Source organism: Myotis lucifugus, unplaced genomic scaffold (genome assembly GCF_000147115.1).
Source record: "Myotis lucifugus unplaced genomic scaffold, Myoluc2.0 scaffold_66, whole genome shotgun sequence".
Classification (NCBI taxonomy): domain Eukaryota; kingdom Metazoa; phylum Chordata; class Mammalia; order Chiroptera; family Vespertilionidae; genus Myotis; species Myotis lucifugus.
This window is the reverse complement of record NW_005871114.1, coordinates 4889778-4905561: the sequence shown is the minus strand read 5'-3', so window position 1 is coordinate 4905561 and position 15784 is coordinate 4889778. Positions and strand designations below refer to the sequence as shown.

At 36.1% G+C, this 15784-nt stretch overlaps 1 protein-coding gene across 4 annotated transcripts in view; it reads right to left on the bottom strand.

Annotated features, from left to right (window-relative positions):
• The window catches only part of IDE (insulin degrading enzyme), an 80220-nt gene that overhangs the window by 47665 nt on the left and 16771 nt on the right, over positions 1-15784 (bottom strand). For 3 of the 4 annotated variants that reach the window (XM_023754914.1, XM_023754916.1, XM_023754913.1), the window contains 3 exons: positions 11392-11576; positions 10224-10431; positions 6851-7020 (listed from right to left, as the gene is read on the bottom strand). In XM_023754914.1, coding sequence (XP_023610682.1) covers positions 6851-7020; positions 10224-10431; positions 11392-11551 — 538 coding nt within the window. In that variant the 5' untranslated portion in view covers positions 11552-11576. Of the gene's footprint in view, positions 1-6850; positions 7021-10223; positions 10432-11391; positions 11577-14485; positions 14605-15784 lie in introns of those variants that run through there. The other variant, XM_023754915.1, reaches the window with a different exon arrangement.

The window sequence follows — 15784 nt, the reverse complement described above, 5'->3', positions numbered from 1 at the left end:
CTCTCTCAAATCAATAAAAACACTAAAGAAAGAAAAGAAGACTGCAGGTGTAGAGAACAACGTGAATATGGCTGGGATAACAAATAACAACTTAGTCTCCACACTGTCCTAATTTAGTGCTAATTCAGCTGGGTCGTGTACATCAAATCAATTGCTGACTTTCAAGGAAATAGAACTTATTTTCCTAAAGTCAGCCATATATTTCTTACATTCTGTGGGAAAGACTGAAGTTTTAAAAATCTATTTTAGAAACTACAGCTGTCTCCAACTGTATGTCTGATAAGGTTCTCAAGAAAAGGTCAACTTGATCATTATAATCATGAAAATCTTAAATGTTCTCTAAAAATCCAGGATTAGCCAAACCGGTTTGGCTCAGTGGATAGAGCGTCGGCCTGCGGACTGAGAGGTCGCAGGTTCGATTCCAGTCAGGGGCATGTACCTTGGTTGCTGGCACATCCCCAGTGGGAGGTGTGCAGGAGGTGGCTGGTCGATGTTTCTAGCTCTCTATCCCTCTCCCTTCCTCTCTGAAAAAAATCAATAAAACATATTTTTAAAAAAATAAAAACCCAGGATACGCCGAAACCGGTTTGGCTCAGTGGATAGAGCGTACGCCTGTGGACTGAAGGGTCCCAGGTTCGATTCCGGTCAAGGGCATGTACCTTGGTTGCGGGCACATCCCCAGTAGGGGGCGTGCAGGAGGCAGCTGATCGATGTTTCTCTCTCATCGATGTTTCTGACTCTCTCTCTCTCCCTTCCTCTCTGTAAAAAATCAATAAAATATATTTAAAAACAAAACAAAAAAAAACCCCCAGGATTCTGAAGGTTTAGGTTAATGTATCTACAGTTAGTTACTTGAAATTCTTATATATGAAATATAATAATTTATATATCACATTTTCTTTATCAATTCATCTATCGATGGACACCTCAGTTGCTTCCTTATCTTGGCTCTTGTAAATAATGCTGCATATATCTTCTCAAATTAGTGTTTTCTTTGGATAAATACCCAGAAGTCAATTGCCAGGGTTGTATGGTATATCTATTTTAGTTTTTTGAGGAATCTCTATACTGTTTTACATAGGGGCTGCCCCAGTTTGCAGTCCCACTAACAGTGCATAAGGGTTCCATTTTCTCCACATCCTCGTCAGCACTTATTGATTTCTTGATGACGGCCATTCTGATGAGTGTGAGGTGGTATCTCATTGTGGTTTTAATTTGCATTTCCCTGATGATCAATGAAGTTGAGCAAGTTGAGCATTTTTTCCTTTGTCTGTTAGCCACCTGTATATCTTCTTTGGAGAAATGTCTTTTCATGTCCTCTGCTCATTTTTACTTTATTTTGTTGAATTGTATGAGTTTCTTATGTAGTTTGGATATCAACCCCTCATCAGATATACCACCTGTGAATATATTCTCCCATTCAGTAGGTTGCCTTTTTGTTTTGTTGAACGTTTCCTTCACTGTGCAGAAGCTTTTTAGTTTGATGTAGTCCCATTTGTTTGTTTTTGCTTTTGCTTTTATTTCCCTTGCTGAAGAGCTGTATCCAGAAAGATAATTCTTATGCCAAATAGTTTACATCCTTTGTTTTTTTTCTAGGAGTTTTATGGTCTCAGGCCTTACATTCAAGTTTTTAACCCATTTTGAGTTTATTTACTTATATGCTGTAAGAGAGTGGTCCAGTTTCATTTTTTTGCACGTATCTGTCCAATTTTCCAAGACCACCTGCTGAAGAAACTATTATTCCAGTGTATATTTTCACCTCCTCTGTCATAAATAGGTTGACCATATTCTGTTCCATTGATGTGTCTGTTTTGTGCCAGTACCATATTGTTTTGAATATTACAGCTTTATAGCATAGTTTGAGATCAGAAAGTATGACACTTTGTTCTTTTTCTCTCTCAAGATTGCTTTGGCTATTTTGTGATTCCATATAAATTTTAGGATTATTTGCTATAGTCCTATGAAGAATGACATTGGTATTTTGATAAAAATTGCACTGAATCTGTAAATTTGTGTAGTGTCGTCATTTCAACAACATTATTCCTTCCAATCCATGAGCACTGTATATCCTTCCACTTATTTGTTGTCCCCTTCAATGTCTTACAGTTTTCAGAGAACAGGTCTTTCACCTCCTTAAGTTCATTTCTAGATATTCCATTCTTTTGGATGTAACTGTAAATGGAACCATTTTCTCAATTTCTCCTTCTGATTGTTCATTATTAGTAGATAGAAACATGATAGGTTTCTGTATATTAATTTTGTATCCTGCTACTTTACTGAATTCTTATTAATTCTATCATTTTGGGTGGATTCTTTAGGGTTTTCTATATATAGTATGTAATCTGCAAAGACAGTTTTACTTCTTCCCTTAATGTTTGGATGCCTTTTATTTCTTTTTCTGTCAGATTGCTGTGGCTAGGACTTCCAGCACTATGTTGAATAATAGTGGCGAGAGTGGGCATCCTTGTCTTGTTCCTGATCTTAAATGAAAAGCTCCTAGCTTTTCACCAGTGAGTATGATGTTAGTTGTGCTCTTAGCATATAAAGCCTTTATCAAGTTAAGGTAAGTTCCTTCTATACTCACTTTGTTGAGTCTTTATCATAAATACAAGTGGAATTTTGTCAAATGCTTTTTCTGTATCGATTGGGATAATCATGATTTTCACCCTTGGTTCTGTTTATGTAATGAATCACATCGTTTTGTGGATGTTGAACCACTGTTGCATCCTTGGTATAAATCCCGCTGGCTGGTGGCATATAATCCTCTTAATGTACTATTGAATTCAGTTTGCTAGTATTTTGTTGAGAATTTTGGCATCTATGAAGAACACAATTTTAGCGTGTTTCTCTTCTTTTGGCAACTCTGGTAAATTATCTTGTGTTTAATGGCTGATCTGAAGATTTTCTTGAATATTTTGTATGCAGACAAGTACATCATATGAAAATAAGCAAAATTTTCTTTTGCTTCCTTTCCACCTTTTAAATATCACATTTTTCCTTGACTTATTGCAATAATTAGTACAATAGTACAGCTGAACAAAAAAGTAATTAGAGGGTATTCTTGTTTTGTTTTTTGCTTTTAGTGGAAATCGTTTTGAAACTTCACCATTAATCATGATGTTTGAGATAGATTTTTATCAGAGCAAGAATTTTTGTTTTTATTCATGAATGAGTGCTAACTTTTATCAAATGTTTTTTCTAAGTCTACTGAAATGACTGCCTATGACTTTGGTTCAATCTGTGGATTGAAACCCATTTGATCATAGCAAAATAAGTTTAATGTATTTGCAGAACAGAATTTCTTATAAAGAAACAATATAACGAGGATACCAGACTTCATCCTAAGATGTAAGATAGATAATGTTTGGTAAAACTTTTGTTTTAGCTCTTACACAAACACACATGTATGTGCTCTCAGTTGCTGAGTAAAAAAAATCCTTCTTACTGTGGGTTGTTTAAAAAACAGTTTGAAAGCCACTGATCTATACTAGTCTCGAAGCATGAAAAAACACTGTAAAGGACAAATATTGTAAGGTTTTCTTAAAAATAAATAACACAATGTTTGGATTTTGTTCATTTAAAAATACCCAGATTTTCCTGATATTATTATGTAAATATTATTTAAATACTCTTTAAAATATTTTATAAATATTATTATTTTTTTTTTTTTAAATATATATTTTATTGATTTTTCACAGAGAGGAAGGGAGAGAGACAGAGAGTCAGAAACATCGATGAGAGAGAAACATCGATCAGCTGCCTCCTGCACACCTCCTACTGGGGATGTGCCCGCAGCCCAAGTACATGCCCTTGACCGGAATCGAACCTGGGACCCTTCAGTCCGCAGGCCGACGCTCCATCCACCGAGCCAAACCGGTTTCGGCTATAAATATTATTAATATTAGAATAATAAATCATAATCCCTTGACGGGCAAAATGGCCTACATTCACAGAAACATTTTAAGTCACTCAAAAGTAACAGAAATAAATTAAGCATGAATTTCTGAAAAGAACTCTTCTTTGAGGATCACTTTTACAAACTTTTCTTTATGTGTAATTTCTAGGGCTAGATCTTTCATTATATTTTCAAAAGTATGTGACTTTAGAAATGACAGAACCTCTACTCCAAAAAGTTCAATGTTAATTTACATTTCTAAAATCAGAAGATAACGTGGCACCTGCACGACTGACATCACCGTTTCTGTCCTGTTGCACTGAGTCTGGCTTATTCATGTCTTGGCTGTTTATATTACTTCATCCTATGCTGACTAACTGCTTAGCCTTGTCAGTGGTTATATGCCCTCAAACCCCACCCATATACATATGGCCATTCAATGTTTCTCTTTGCCAATCACTCCTGAAACTTTCCTTTGCTTGTGAAATAACATTACTCACCCTACTCATTGGATTTATTTCTGGAAGATTTGTGGCTGCTTCCTGATTATACTGATTGTGATTTGTCACCAGTGAGGCTATTTAAAAAGAGGCAACTCCCAAAGAGGAGCCCCAACCCGTTCTGCACAATGGCAGCATTGTTGGTATAAGTATCTAATCCACCAAAGGGTAACAATTACTTGGGTGTAAGAAATTTGAAAAAAAAATTTTTTAACTCACATTCCCTTCTTATATTCCATGTATGCTGATGTTCTCTACTAAAGCCACTTTTCAAACAAATTGGCATTACACAGACATTTCAGGGACCACAGAATTTATCTTAGCAATGATACTGACATTTAGTGCCAAGTATATAAATCTGAAGAACATAGTATCACTGCTTCTAACTGCAATTTTTAAAACAACTTCGAATTCTATAAAGGTATGCTAATTCCCTGGCTGCTGCTGGATATAATAGTGTGGTATCCAAACTGAAAGAAAGCTTTCTTTATAGTCTTTTTTAGAAGTCCCCCAAGTTAACTTACATAATAAACATAAATTTGAAAGTGCACAAAGCAATCTATTAGTTATATGTAATTTTATAATCCCCAAAGTAGTATATTTAAAATCATAGCAGTCTATTATAACAATTACATTTGTTAAATGGGAATGGCAAGAGTAGATGAGGAAAAGGGAGACTTTGTTTTTTACTTTAAATACTTCAGTACTGAATAAATATTTAAACACTTTTTAGTAAAAAACTGAATAAAGAGTATAATTATAAAATCAAGACATTAGTTTTTTTCTACACCCTGTCATCCCCACATCTAATCTCCTTCCAGACTTAGCACTGTGAGGGCGGAGGCCTTGTGTGTCTTCTACAGCAGTCTATCTCCCACAGAGCCATCCCCATCGCCGATGCTCTGCATCTAGATGAGTAGAGGTGAAGGCAATGGGAGCAGGAGGATTCAACAAACCTTGAAGTGAGCATTAAAAATAGCACTTCTGCCCGCAGTCGTGGCTCAGTGGTTGAGTGTCGACCTTTGAACCAGGAGGTCATGGTCGATTCCCAGTCAGGGCACACGCCTGGGGTTGCAGGTTCGATGCCCTGTGTGGGGCATGCAGGATCAATGATTCTCTCATCATTGATGTTTCTATCTCTCTCTCCCTCTCCCTTTCTCTCTGAAGTCAATAAAAAAAATTTTTAAATAGCACTTCTATTTAGAAGTGAAGGGACCAAAGTTTTGCCATCCTGAAGCTGCTTGTTGGAATACTGATTTTAAGCTGTTTATTAAGAAACAAGACTGAGAAAGAACCTTTGGCCTTTTCCATCTAAACATCCTGCCTAAGAGGTTTAGATGAAAAGGCCTACTCCAGGAAGGGAATTTCAGGATATTCATTTTAGCCTAATTTGAATTAAGTATGGTAAATAGGAGGACTTCAGGCAGGGGCCTGTTCACTAGAAATCCTGTGTCCCATTGTTTCTGAGTTGCCTAGCAAGAAATTTGCCTGCTGTGTGTTCCCTTCTCCCTCAACTATCTGTAAATTGCCCACTCTCACTTCTTAAATCTAAGACCCCATTCCCCCTACCTTTCTCCTTTATCCAAAATGTCATATATACCCAATGTTGCCTCACTGTTTTTGAAATTTTTATGCTTATGTGAAGTTCCCATGCGTATGTATTAAAATTTTATTTTCTCCTGTTAATGTCTTTTAATTTATTAACCCAGCTAGAAGAACTTAAAAGGTAGGAGGAAAAGTATTAATTTTATAGCTCCCATTAGAAAGTAGACTTTAGAATAAAAAGATTCATTATCTTCTCCCTTTGAAATTCTAGTTAGTATCTATTCACAATTCTAACTGCTCTGCTCCTTCCACGTTTAGACCCCTATTTGAATGGGATGGCCAGAGAAACCCTCTACAGGGCAAATAATTGATCATAACGACAATGTTACTACAAGTTTGAGAATATCATCCTGAATATTACATATGAAGTCCAATGCCAAGAACCTGACTCCTGTATGACATTCTTTTTTTGGAACTAGTAAGTAAAATGCCAGTCACCTGTTAAATGGAATATAACTACTTCATTCTTATTGTTTCTAATCTCTAAGTTCAATTCTATACCTTGCTACCCAACAAACTCACTTCATATTTGGTCACTATTCTCAATAACCTATCACTTTCTCCATGAAGTCCATATACCTCAGCTTCGGCCTTAAGTCATTAGTCACAATATAGGTGCCTACACTGGGACCAGGCTGATATTAAGGGCAGGAGCAAGAAACAAAAGTAAGTAACAATGATATAACAACCACTTCTCAGCTCCAGACTATGAGTTTATAAAAAACAGTGTAGGTAAAAATGAGTTTTGAAATCTTCCGTCTTGAACTGTAAAATACAAAACTATGCAGAGAGGTCATGGGTTTAAAAGAGGTCAAGGAGAATTAATGCATGAAAGCTGCTGTTGACAAACCTGTCCCAAATTTGCTGAAGGGGTGTTTGGGATTCCCCGTAGCTTTCTCCAACTGAAAGAGTCTCCAAGCATCGTTCATCACATTCTTCTCATGTTCTGAATCAACTGCATTCACCTCTCTGTCTTTGCAACTCTCATCAAATAACGGGCACAGAAAAAACTGCGCAAACCTAAGGGTGTGAAACATAATTTAAAAGCTGTTATTTTTAAAAAGTGGCCTTTAAAAAAATGCTTGAAATGTAACAGATAGGAAATATTAATTCTACAAAATCAGAAAAAAACTACCATTGCTACTAAGAAAAAAGGAATATAAAATATGTTCTAAGTAACATTAAAAAAAATATAATATTGGACATATGTAAATTCAGAAGTCAATCTACCCGGGAGATGTTAGTGAAGATATAAAAAGATGAACACCTCCGATTCTGACACCAATTCCCATGTCTTTTTTCCACACCACCAAACAATTCTCCGACACCAGCTGGGTATCCCACAATTCAGCTCAATTATGACACTGGCTACCTAAAAATCAGATGCTGCCCCCTACAAGACTGCCCCCTTCAGACACTAATCACAAGTCTGGGTTGTCACCTAAGCTTCTGACCAATCCTCTGAACAATCGATGGGAGGATTCCACAACTTCCTCCTCGGGTTCTATTAATTTAGCAGAGCAGCTCACAAGGCTCAGAGAAACATTTTACTTTCTAGCTTACTGGTTTATTATAAAAGGATATAATTCAGGAATAGTCAGAAAAAAGAGGTACACAGGGCAAGGTATGTGGGAAGCGGTGAGGAGTTTCCATGCCCTCTGAACACACCTCTCACCAAATCTCCATGTGGTCAAAACTAGGAGTTCTCCAAATTCCGTCCTTTTGGATTTTTAGGGAGGCTTTGTTGATTAAATCATTGACCATTAGTGACTGAACTTAATATCCAGCCCCATTCTCCTCCTTAGAGGTCTAGGGATGAGACTATAAATTTCAAATCTCTAATCATGTGGCTCCCACCCTCAAGTTACGTAGGGGCTTCCCCCAAACCTTCATTAACATAACAACCTTTATGGTTCTGACCACTTAGGAAATTGCAAGGGGTTTTTAGGAGTTTTATGAGTCAGGACCAGAAAAGAAGACCAAATATATATTTCTTATTATAAATCACAATGTCGCCTTAGCGGTTTGGCTCAGTGGATAGAGCATCTGCCTGGGGACTGAAGGGTCCTGGACCTGATTCTGGTCAAGGGCACATGCCATGGTTGCGGGGTCGATCCCCAGTAGGGGGCATGTAGGAGGCAGCCAATCAATGTTTCTCTCTCATCATTGATGTTTCTATCTCTCCCTCTCCCTTCCTCTCTGAAAATCAATAAAAATATATTTTAAAATAAATAAATAAATTATAATGTCACAACACCAAAAAGTCAAGGCAGACTTATGGAGACAGCAGCAATCTATTTAAGATTTGCAGTTTAGCATATCTATGAAAATCCTTGTTATAAATGGCTAATTCTCCAAAAAAAGAAAAGGCAGGTGATAGTTCTTAGGCAAGGAAACCTTAAACTTACAGTTTTAGGTGCAATTTCACTAAGACTCAGATATTTTAGGACAAACTAAGTGACCTACTTTTAAAAGGCTCTATTTGAATTTTTCTTCTCATGGAGAAAAATAAACAAATCTACTTTAATTAGTGAAAAAAATGGAGTGAAAAACCTATGACATAGTAGTTTGACTAAGACATAAGGCTTCTATGAAATTGTGAGTATTTAAAATTTTTAATAAGCAGTGATTCCACAAATACCATGGCATGTAACTCTAACAAAAGTAACTAAAATACTTTCCTTGAGACTATTCTTTAATAGTAGTACCAAAATTTAACTAAGATACCTTTAGTTAATAAATTAACTCTCCTATATCAGGTTGTAATCATGACTTCATACAGTAATTCTTCTAAAGAAACGTTAGCCCCCATCTTATAAAAACAAGATCCAGAATTCAGATGAAACTGAGAGTAGAAGGTCTGTCTGAATGGAACTACTATTCAGTGGACCTAAGAGACTCCTGAGTCTGTAACATCTGAGCAATTGCACCTCCCACAGTCCAGCTGTCAAGGAGGCTGTTATTATTTGATATTTATTTTAAGTACATAAACATAATACTATTATAAGCACTTTACACACACCAATCCAAAGAGAAATCCATCTAACTATAATCTATAATCAAAGATATACTAAAACAGAGCTATTTCTGGACATGCAACCTCTTCTATGTCAATATGTTCAGGCTGGAAAAAGTGCCTAATAGTTACATAGGCCTACATAAAGGGTCATGATTATGACACAGTATAAGCCACTTTTTAAAAAAATGCTCTTATACAAGTGTGTTTTTTTTTTCACTCTGAGCCAAGTAACAGACATCCTCCATCAAACAGAGATCTATTATATGAACATCTGCAGTAGCATTTGTAAAGCAGAAAATGAGCCCAGGGAACTTATTGTTAGTCTTCTGGGAATACATATGATTATACCTCAAAGCTGCTGCCTAAAGATTGAAACATAAGCTAAAATAAGTAAGAAACAGGCTACTTTGAGCTAGCCATGTATCCTGTTAATATTCTTTGCTCTAAGAAATAAATTCAAACTATTAGGTTGCTTAAAAAATAGAATGACTATTATTAAGATAAGCAAGCAAATAAAGTTGACAATTATTAAAACTGCAAGTCAAACTCAGTACAGATTCACTAAAAAGCTTCAGATTACACTTGATAATACAGAAAACTATAAAAATTCACCAAAAAAAAATTACACTTTGAATAATGAATCAAATCACTAATATAACAAAAAATTTTAAATAGCTGTATAGAAAATTGACCAAGAAATTAAATTGGCCTAAGGGAGTTTGCTATAGAAAATTCTTTCACAGAAAGTACCCAGGGTTGAAACTACAGGTCAAAACATTCTGTATCTGCTAAGTATTCTTGAGAATAGAGATACTAAAGGAAATAGAGTATTTAAGTTCTAGCATTCTAGAACAGAAATATGTTCTGTTACAGTTTATTCTTTATCACCTGCTTCATATGTAATACCAGTTAGAATGGGAAGGACAGGTGAGAATTTTATAAGTCAATAAAGCATTTTGTAGGCCTGAAGACTGGTTTAAAGTCAGACCATTATTTTTCTTCTACCACAAAGTAAATATATGAGATCACATTATTATTTTTCCTTGTTACAAAACCCAGGGGTGAGGGTAATACTGATTAAAATACCTCTTGTTAAGCTATAAAGCTGTGAAGGCATCTCTGTAAAAATAATAATTGTTACTATTACTAGTATTAATGTCTTAAGTGCACAAAGTTGGATAATGTATAGAGTATTCAGCATTACCTGTCTAGGGCACCTTCTAGGTGTTCATGGGAAACATCGAAATAATAATTGGTATGCTCTCCACTAGTAAAAGCATTTGAACTTCCTGCATGCTCACTGAGAAACTGGCTGTATTCATTTTCTTTAGGATATTTCTTTGTTCCCAAAAATAGCATATGTTCACAAAAATGACTTAAGCCAGCAATATTTGGAGGATCTGACAATGAACCTGTAAAGAGTAGAGAAAACACATATATATATAATAAATCATTTTTTATGTTGAAAGAAATCAAGTACAGATAAGTCACAGATGATTTGAAATTTCTGTTAGCATGACAACTCCAATCATACAATCAGAAAAAGCTAAGCATAGGCTGCTCTAAAATAATATTGTTTAGTTCTAGCCCCATCTTTTGACATTAGTTGGTGACCTTGGGCAGATTTTAACCTCTCTGGACATTAGTTTCCTCACACATCACACTGGAGGGAAAGAGTTGAATTCACTGTTGTTTTTATTTTGCAGGAGTCAATAGAGCAGAGTGCTAAGGGCACTGGTTTGGGGGTTAGCAGCTCTGTTAGCTATGAAACTTTAAGCACAATACTTCATCCATCTTGCCTCAGTCACTTTTCTATATACACACCTAACTTAAGGGAGTTGTGTGAATAAAAATTATATATTTGCAAAGCACACTGTATTGTGCTCAGCAATAATTATTTGTTCAACATATGATGGTTATTACTTTTTTCCCTCAATTTTAAAATGTCACTGAGTTAAACAAAAATTTTTCAGAAAGAAAATATGCCTCACTAAATGTACATATAGATAAGAAGCAAGCTGAGTAAAGCAGCATTAAATGTGGAATAAATATGAACACAAGAAACTAGGAAATGTATTTCCTTGTGTACCCGAAGTGTACAAAAGTGGAAGAATTAGAACTGTTACAGTACAAGATGGGAATGAATTTCCTTGCTGCTAGGCCACCTCAGCTGGGAACCTAACAAGATGCTCTTGGTAAATGTAAAATTATTTGTCTTAGACAATTGTAGATTATCAATAGCTGTACAGGGCTACTGTACAAAATAAGGTACATGAAACTGGCAACTGTTAGGTCTTTATTTGCACAAATATGGAAAGTTCTAATAAATGTCAACATCAGGTCAAAGCTTAATTCACAATTTTAAATTGTACCTATGTGTACATCAAGTGCTGCTGATGACTTATCCGTGGTGGGATCGCTGATGAGAAGTACTTTGATGCCATTGGCCAGCTCCAGCCCCCGGTATTCTCGCTTGTCTTCAGGAGATTTGATAATGTGATTTCCTAGTCTCTTGATGGCTGGATTATTCATTTTGCTGTAGGTCTTTTTGTGGAAACTTAAAAGAAAAAAATTAATTGTTAGATTGTGGCTGCCTTTTTTTTCTTTCTTTTTTTAAAGAACAAAGAGTAACATCAAGCAAAACCATTTATTGCATCATCAGATTAAAACACATCTGGAGGAAACTTTTTATAGCCTACCTACAGGGTATAATCATTCCACTCCTTCCTCTTACCCATCATTCTTTCAGAGAAATGTTAATATTGTTTTTGTAGAGCCATATTTAGGACAGCACACGGATGGGGATTTGAGAGAGGATGGGTTGGGCCATGAGTTGGCCCATGTGCTGACCTAGAATACAGTTTTCAATTACCAATAACTGCTTTCCCACATATTTCAGAGGCATCTGCTAGAGTAAGTGAGCTGAGAGTTGTAAGAATTACTGTAAGGTCATCCAAAACATTGCTCAACTTGATGACATTCAAAGATAGGGCAAATCTAGAACTCATCAGTCTGGTATGCACATGCTCAGAACACAGGGAACAAGCTTCAATGAGGAAAGATCCTGTGAAGTCCTAATACAAAATAAGTGATCTGGGCTGTCCTATGAGTCATGGCAGCAAAAGTAGGGACATAAAAATAAACAAGGTTGGAAGGACCCCAAGTAATTTTTGTAGTCCAGTGCAAAGGTGAATGCCAAAGCAGGAACAAGTCCAGTCATCTTAACAAAGATGTTAAATTGTCTTACAAAGGACTTACTTCCCTTCCTCTGATAGTCCTTTTCTTCTCTAAGAAAGCTAGAGTTATGCTGATGGAAAGGGGCTCTTGACTGCTATGCAGGGATTATTAGTGTAGCAAAGGGATTTTCCAGAGCATGGGGTATGTATGTTTTGAGACTAAGAGTGGATGCTATTCTTGTCTATGCTGCCAACTGCTTAAGAGACAAAAACTGAGCCTGTTATTATTAGTAGGTAAATATACTAATCAAGTAAAGCAAAAACATATCTTAAACTATAGAGGAAAAATGACCCTGTGCTACCACATTTGCTTCTCACCTGGAAGACAAAAGAAGTGGATTTGACTGCTCCTTAAAGACTGACATCCAGATTTAAGAGCAAATCAGAGGGGACACAAATAGACATACAATTTTATGGGATAAAAACTTTATTTTTGTGTTAAAATCTTTGGAGATTAATGGAGTGAGAAATCCAGTTTGCTTTTATCAGAAAAGCTTCCTCTCTAAAATAATCTGTAACTAGTCTTCTGAGTAAGAAATTATCAACCAAAGAGATTTGTTTGCTCCTATTAAGATTGTCCCTGATATCTTCTTTAGAAAAGAATATTTGGAATATTAAAGATCAGTAGCATAGGTCATACTAAATGTATCATACCCGTTTTTAAAAACCACATAGTACTTTACAGAGACATTGCTAATAGTTTTGCCCTATTTATAGTAAAAATTTCTTTTTTTAAAAAAATAAAGGACATATTATTTTTTATTTTATTTATTTATTGATTGATTGACTGACTGATTCAGAGAGGAAGGGAGAGGGAGAGATAGAAACATCAATGGTGAGAGAAAATCATTGATCTGCTAACTCCTGCACACCCCCTACTGGGGATCGAGCCCACAACCTGGGCATGTGCCCTTGACTGGAATCGAACCCAGACCCTTCAGTCCGTAAGTCAATGCTCTATCCACTGAGCCAAACCAGCTATGGCAGTAAAAATTCCTTGAAAAACAAAATATAACACTAACATTTTGGGGATATAAGGCCATTGTTGGAAAATTCAAAAGCAATTTGGAAGTGAAAAGGTTTTATTAACAACTTCTTTCTACTTCATTAGCCACAAACCACTTTAAGATCAATGTCAAAGGGAGATAAAAATCCGAGTGCAAAGTCCTAAAAAATGGTATTTAGTGGTTTAAAAAAATCTCAGAGTAACATCTATCTAAGCCTCCAAAGACAGGAGCAATAATAATCCTGGTTAAGGTATTTCCCCAGGGGCAATCTGGACTACAGCAAATGCCTTCAGTTAATAGCTGGTTTTGAAAACCTTGAGTTCAATATAAATTACTATTTTGAAAAATGAGTTCCAACCTAGCAGCAACATTAAGATTAAATAAGCCACGAGGCAGCCTCCATTAAGACTCCACAGCCACAAGGGCAGCATTAAAAGAAAACATTAAAGCTCAGCGTGCACCAGAGATGCCTAGGTTCCTCCCTGCAAAGCTCTACTAGAGGAAGGGAGGGGACTGGGATTTTAGTGATGAATTCCACTAAGTGGGAGCAAAAACTAAAGGCTATTTTGGTTCCACTGCTATTGTTTATACCCAAAGCTCTCTACTGTGCTTGCCCAGCCAGTTTCATTTAGGGGAACCAAAAGTTACAAGCAACTAAAATGTAATAATGATGATGCTGATGATGGCAGAGCTCTGAAACTTCTACTCAATCCACAACTGTAGTGAGATCAAATACAGATCACTTAGGGAGAACAAACTGTCTTATTCTATGGGAGGTGAAAAATTCATTGTAATTAAGATAACCACCCTTAACTATATGCTATATTCTGTACTTTTTTCGGGGTTCAATTTCTCTTATCCAGATTTTCATTATCTTAAAGGAAAAAATATAATCAGAGGCATTAGATAACTCATTTGGGCACTGAAGCTATGATTGGTTAATATCCGTGGTATGGCTAAGAATAAAGAGATTTATTCTATAAGTCAAACATAAAAATTAGTCCAACCACTTTTAGACATTTGTATAACGAGATCAAAGACAATTATAAATTTCCAAGCTGACAATGCTCCTGAATCAAATATGACTTCTTGAAGCAAAAGCCAAAAGGGTTAATAGCAGCATTTTCAAACAAGATCCTTCCCAGCAACCCATATTCAATAGCACAGGCTGGCTTTACCTAAAGCATGTCTATCAACACATCCTACAACAATTTGATTCTCACCTTCTGGAGAACTGGAGGAAATGATCTGGAACTCCTCTGATGATGATGAATTCATCAACAGCTTGCCTGTCTCTGTATTTATACTCATGAGATCACATGTCTATCCATCTCAGCTCATTAGCATACAGCCTTCAAAAATAATTTTACTTATTACAAATGTTCTCCAATTTGCACCCAACAAAGAGTGAACAAGCAAGTATTCTGACTTTTAGATGCCAAGCTAGTGCTAAATCAAATGCTTTCTCAGACATTTATTTGATATTTTTAACCTGTCAAAGTCAAAATCTTAGAATTACTTTCAATTTCAGGGACTTTATCACACATTGGAAACTTCATCAAAGGCACAGAATTGTCAGTGTTAAGCATTCTCATGAACTTGGAGAGATATTTAGTAATTACAGCATATTTTGTAATTTTGTTTAGAATTTACAACACAGAAGGTTAGAATTTAAAAGCTGGAAGAGCCATTAGATGTTATCTAATTCTTTGCAGTTCATAGACTAGCGGGACTCTTCCCAAGAGCTTGTTAAATATATAAAATATCAAAAACCACCGGAGTCCTGCTAAGCCAGAATCTGTATTTTAACAATTTCCCCAAATGGGCTAGTCCCCTATCTTACTTATAAGAAAACTAAAGCTCAGGAACCTGAAATCCCTTGTCCAAGATTATATAGCCAAAGTTACAGCTAGAACTCAGTTATTAACTGTGCCCACTCCAGCACCTCGAAATCCAAATAAACACTTAAGGAGGCCTATGAAGATCCAGACACTACACCATGCATGCTGGCTACAAAGATGAGTATGCCAGAGCCTTGGCTCTGAAGAAACCCAGTCTAGTGACAGACATGAAAACAAGTCAACTTTTAACTGTGTGGCACAGTTGTCCAGGGCACTATGGGAGTAATGGAGGGGGGACACCTAACTTTCTAGAAGAGGAGAGAGGAAAGAGAGTAGGTGAATAGAAGCATGCCAAATAAGAGGGAGTTACCAGAGAAAAGGACTGGTGCTGAGAAAAAAAACATGAGGCATAAAGAGGAAATACAAGAGCTTGGTGTTAATAGAACTACAACTAGAACTTCCACTGTGAGATCTGGACATATAAAGGCCTAAAATGCAGGTTTGCAAAAACAAATTCCCAAATAAGTCATTTCCAAATTCTCATATCAAAAGAAATTTTTTCTGCAAATAATCTTTTATTCAGATGACCTTTTACAATCCTTTTTCTCATACCTCTTTAAGTACTGCACAGTACATTAATAGATTGAGAAACTTTATGTTGCCTTTGTTCGATTTGATCCA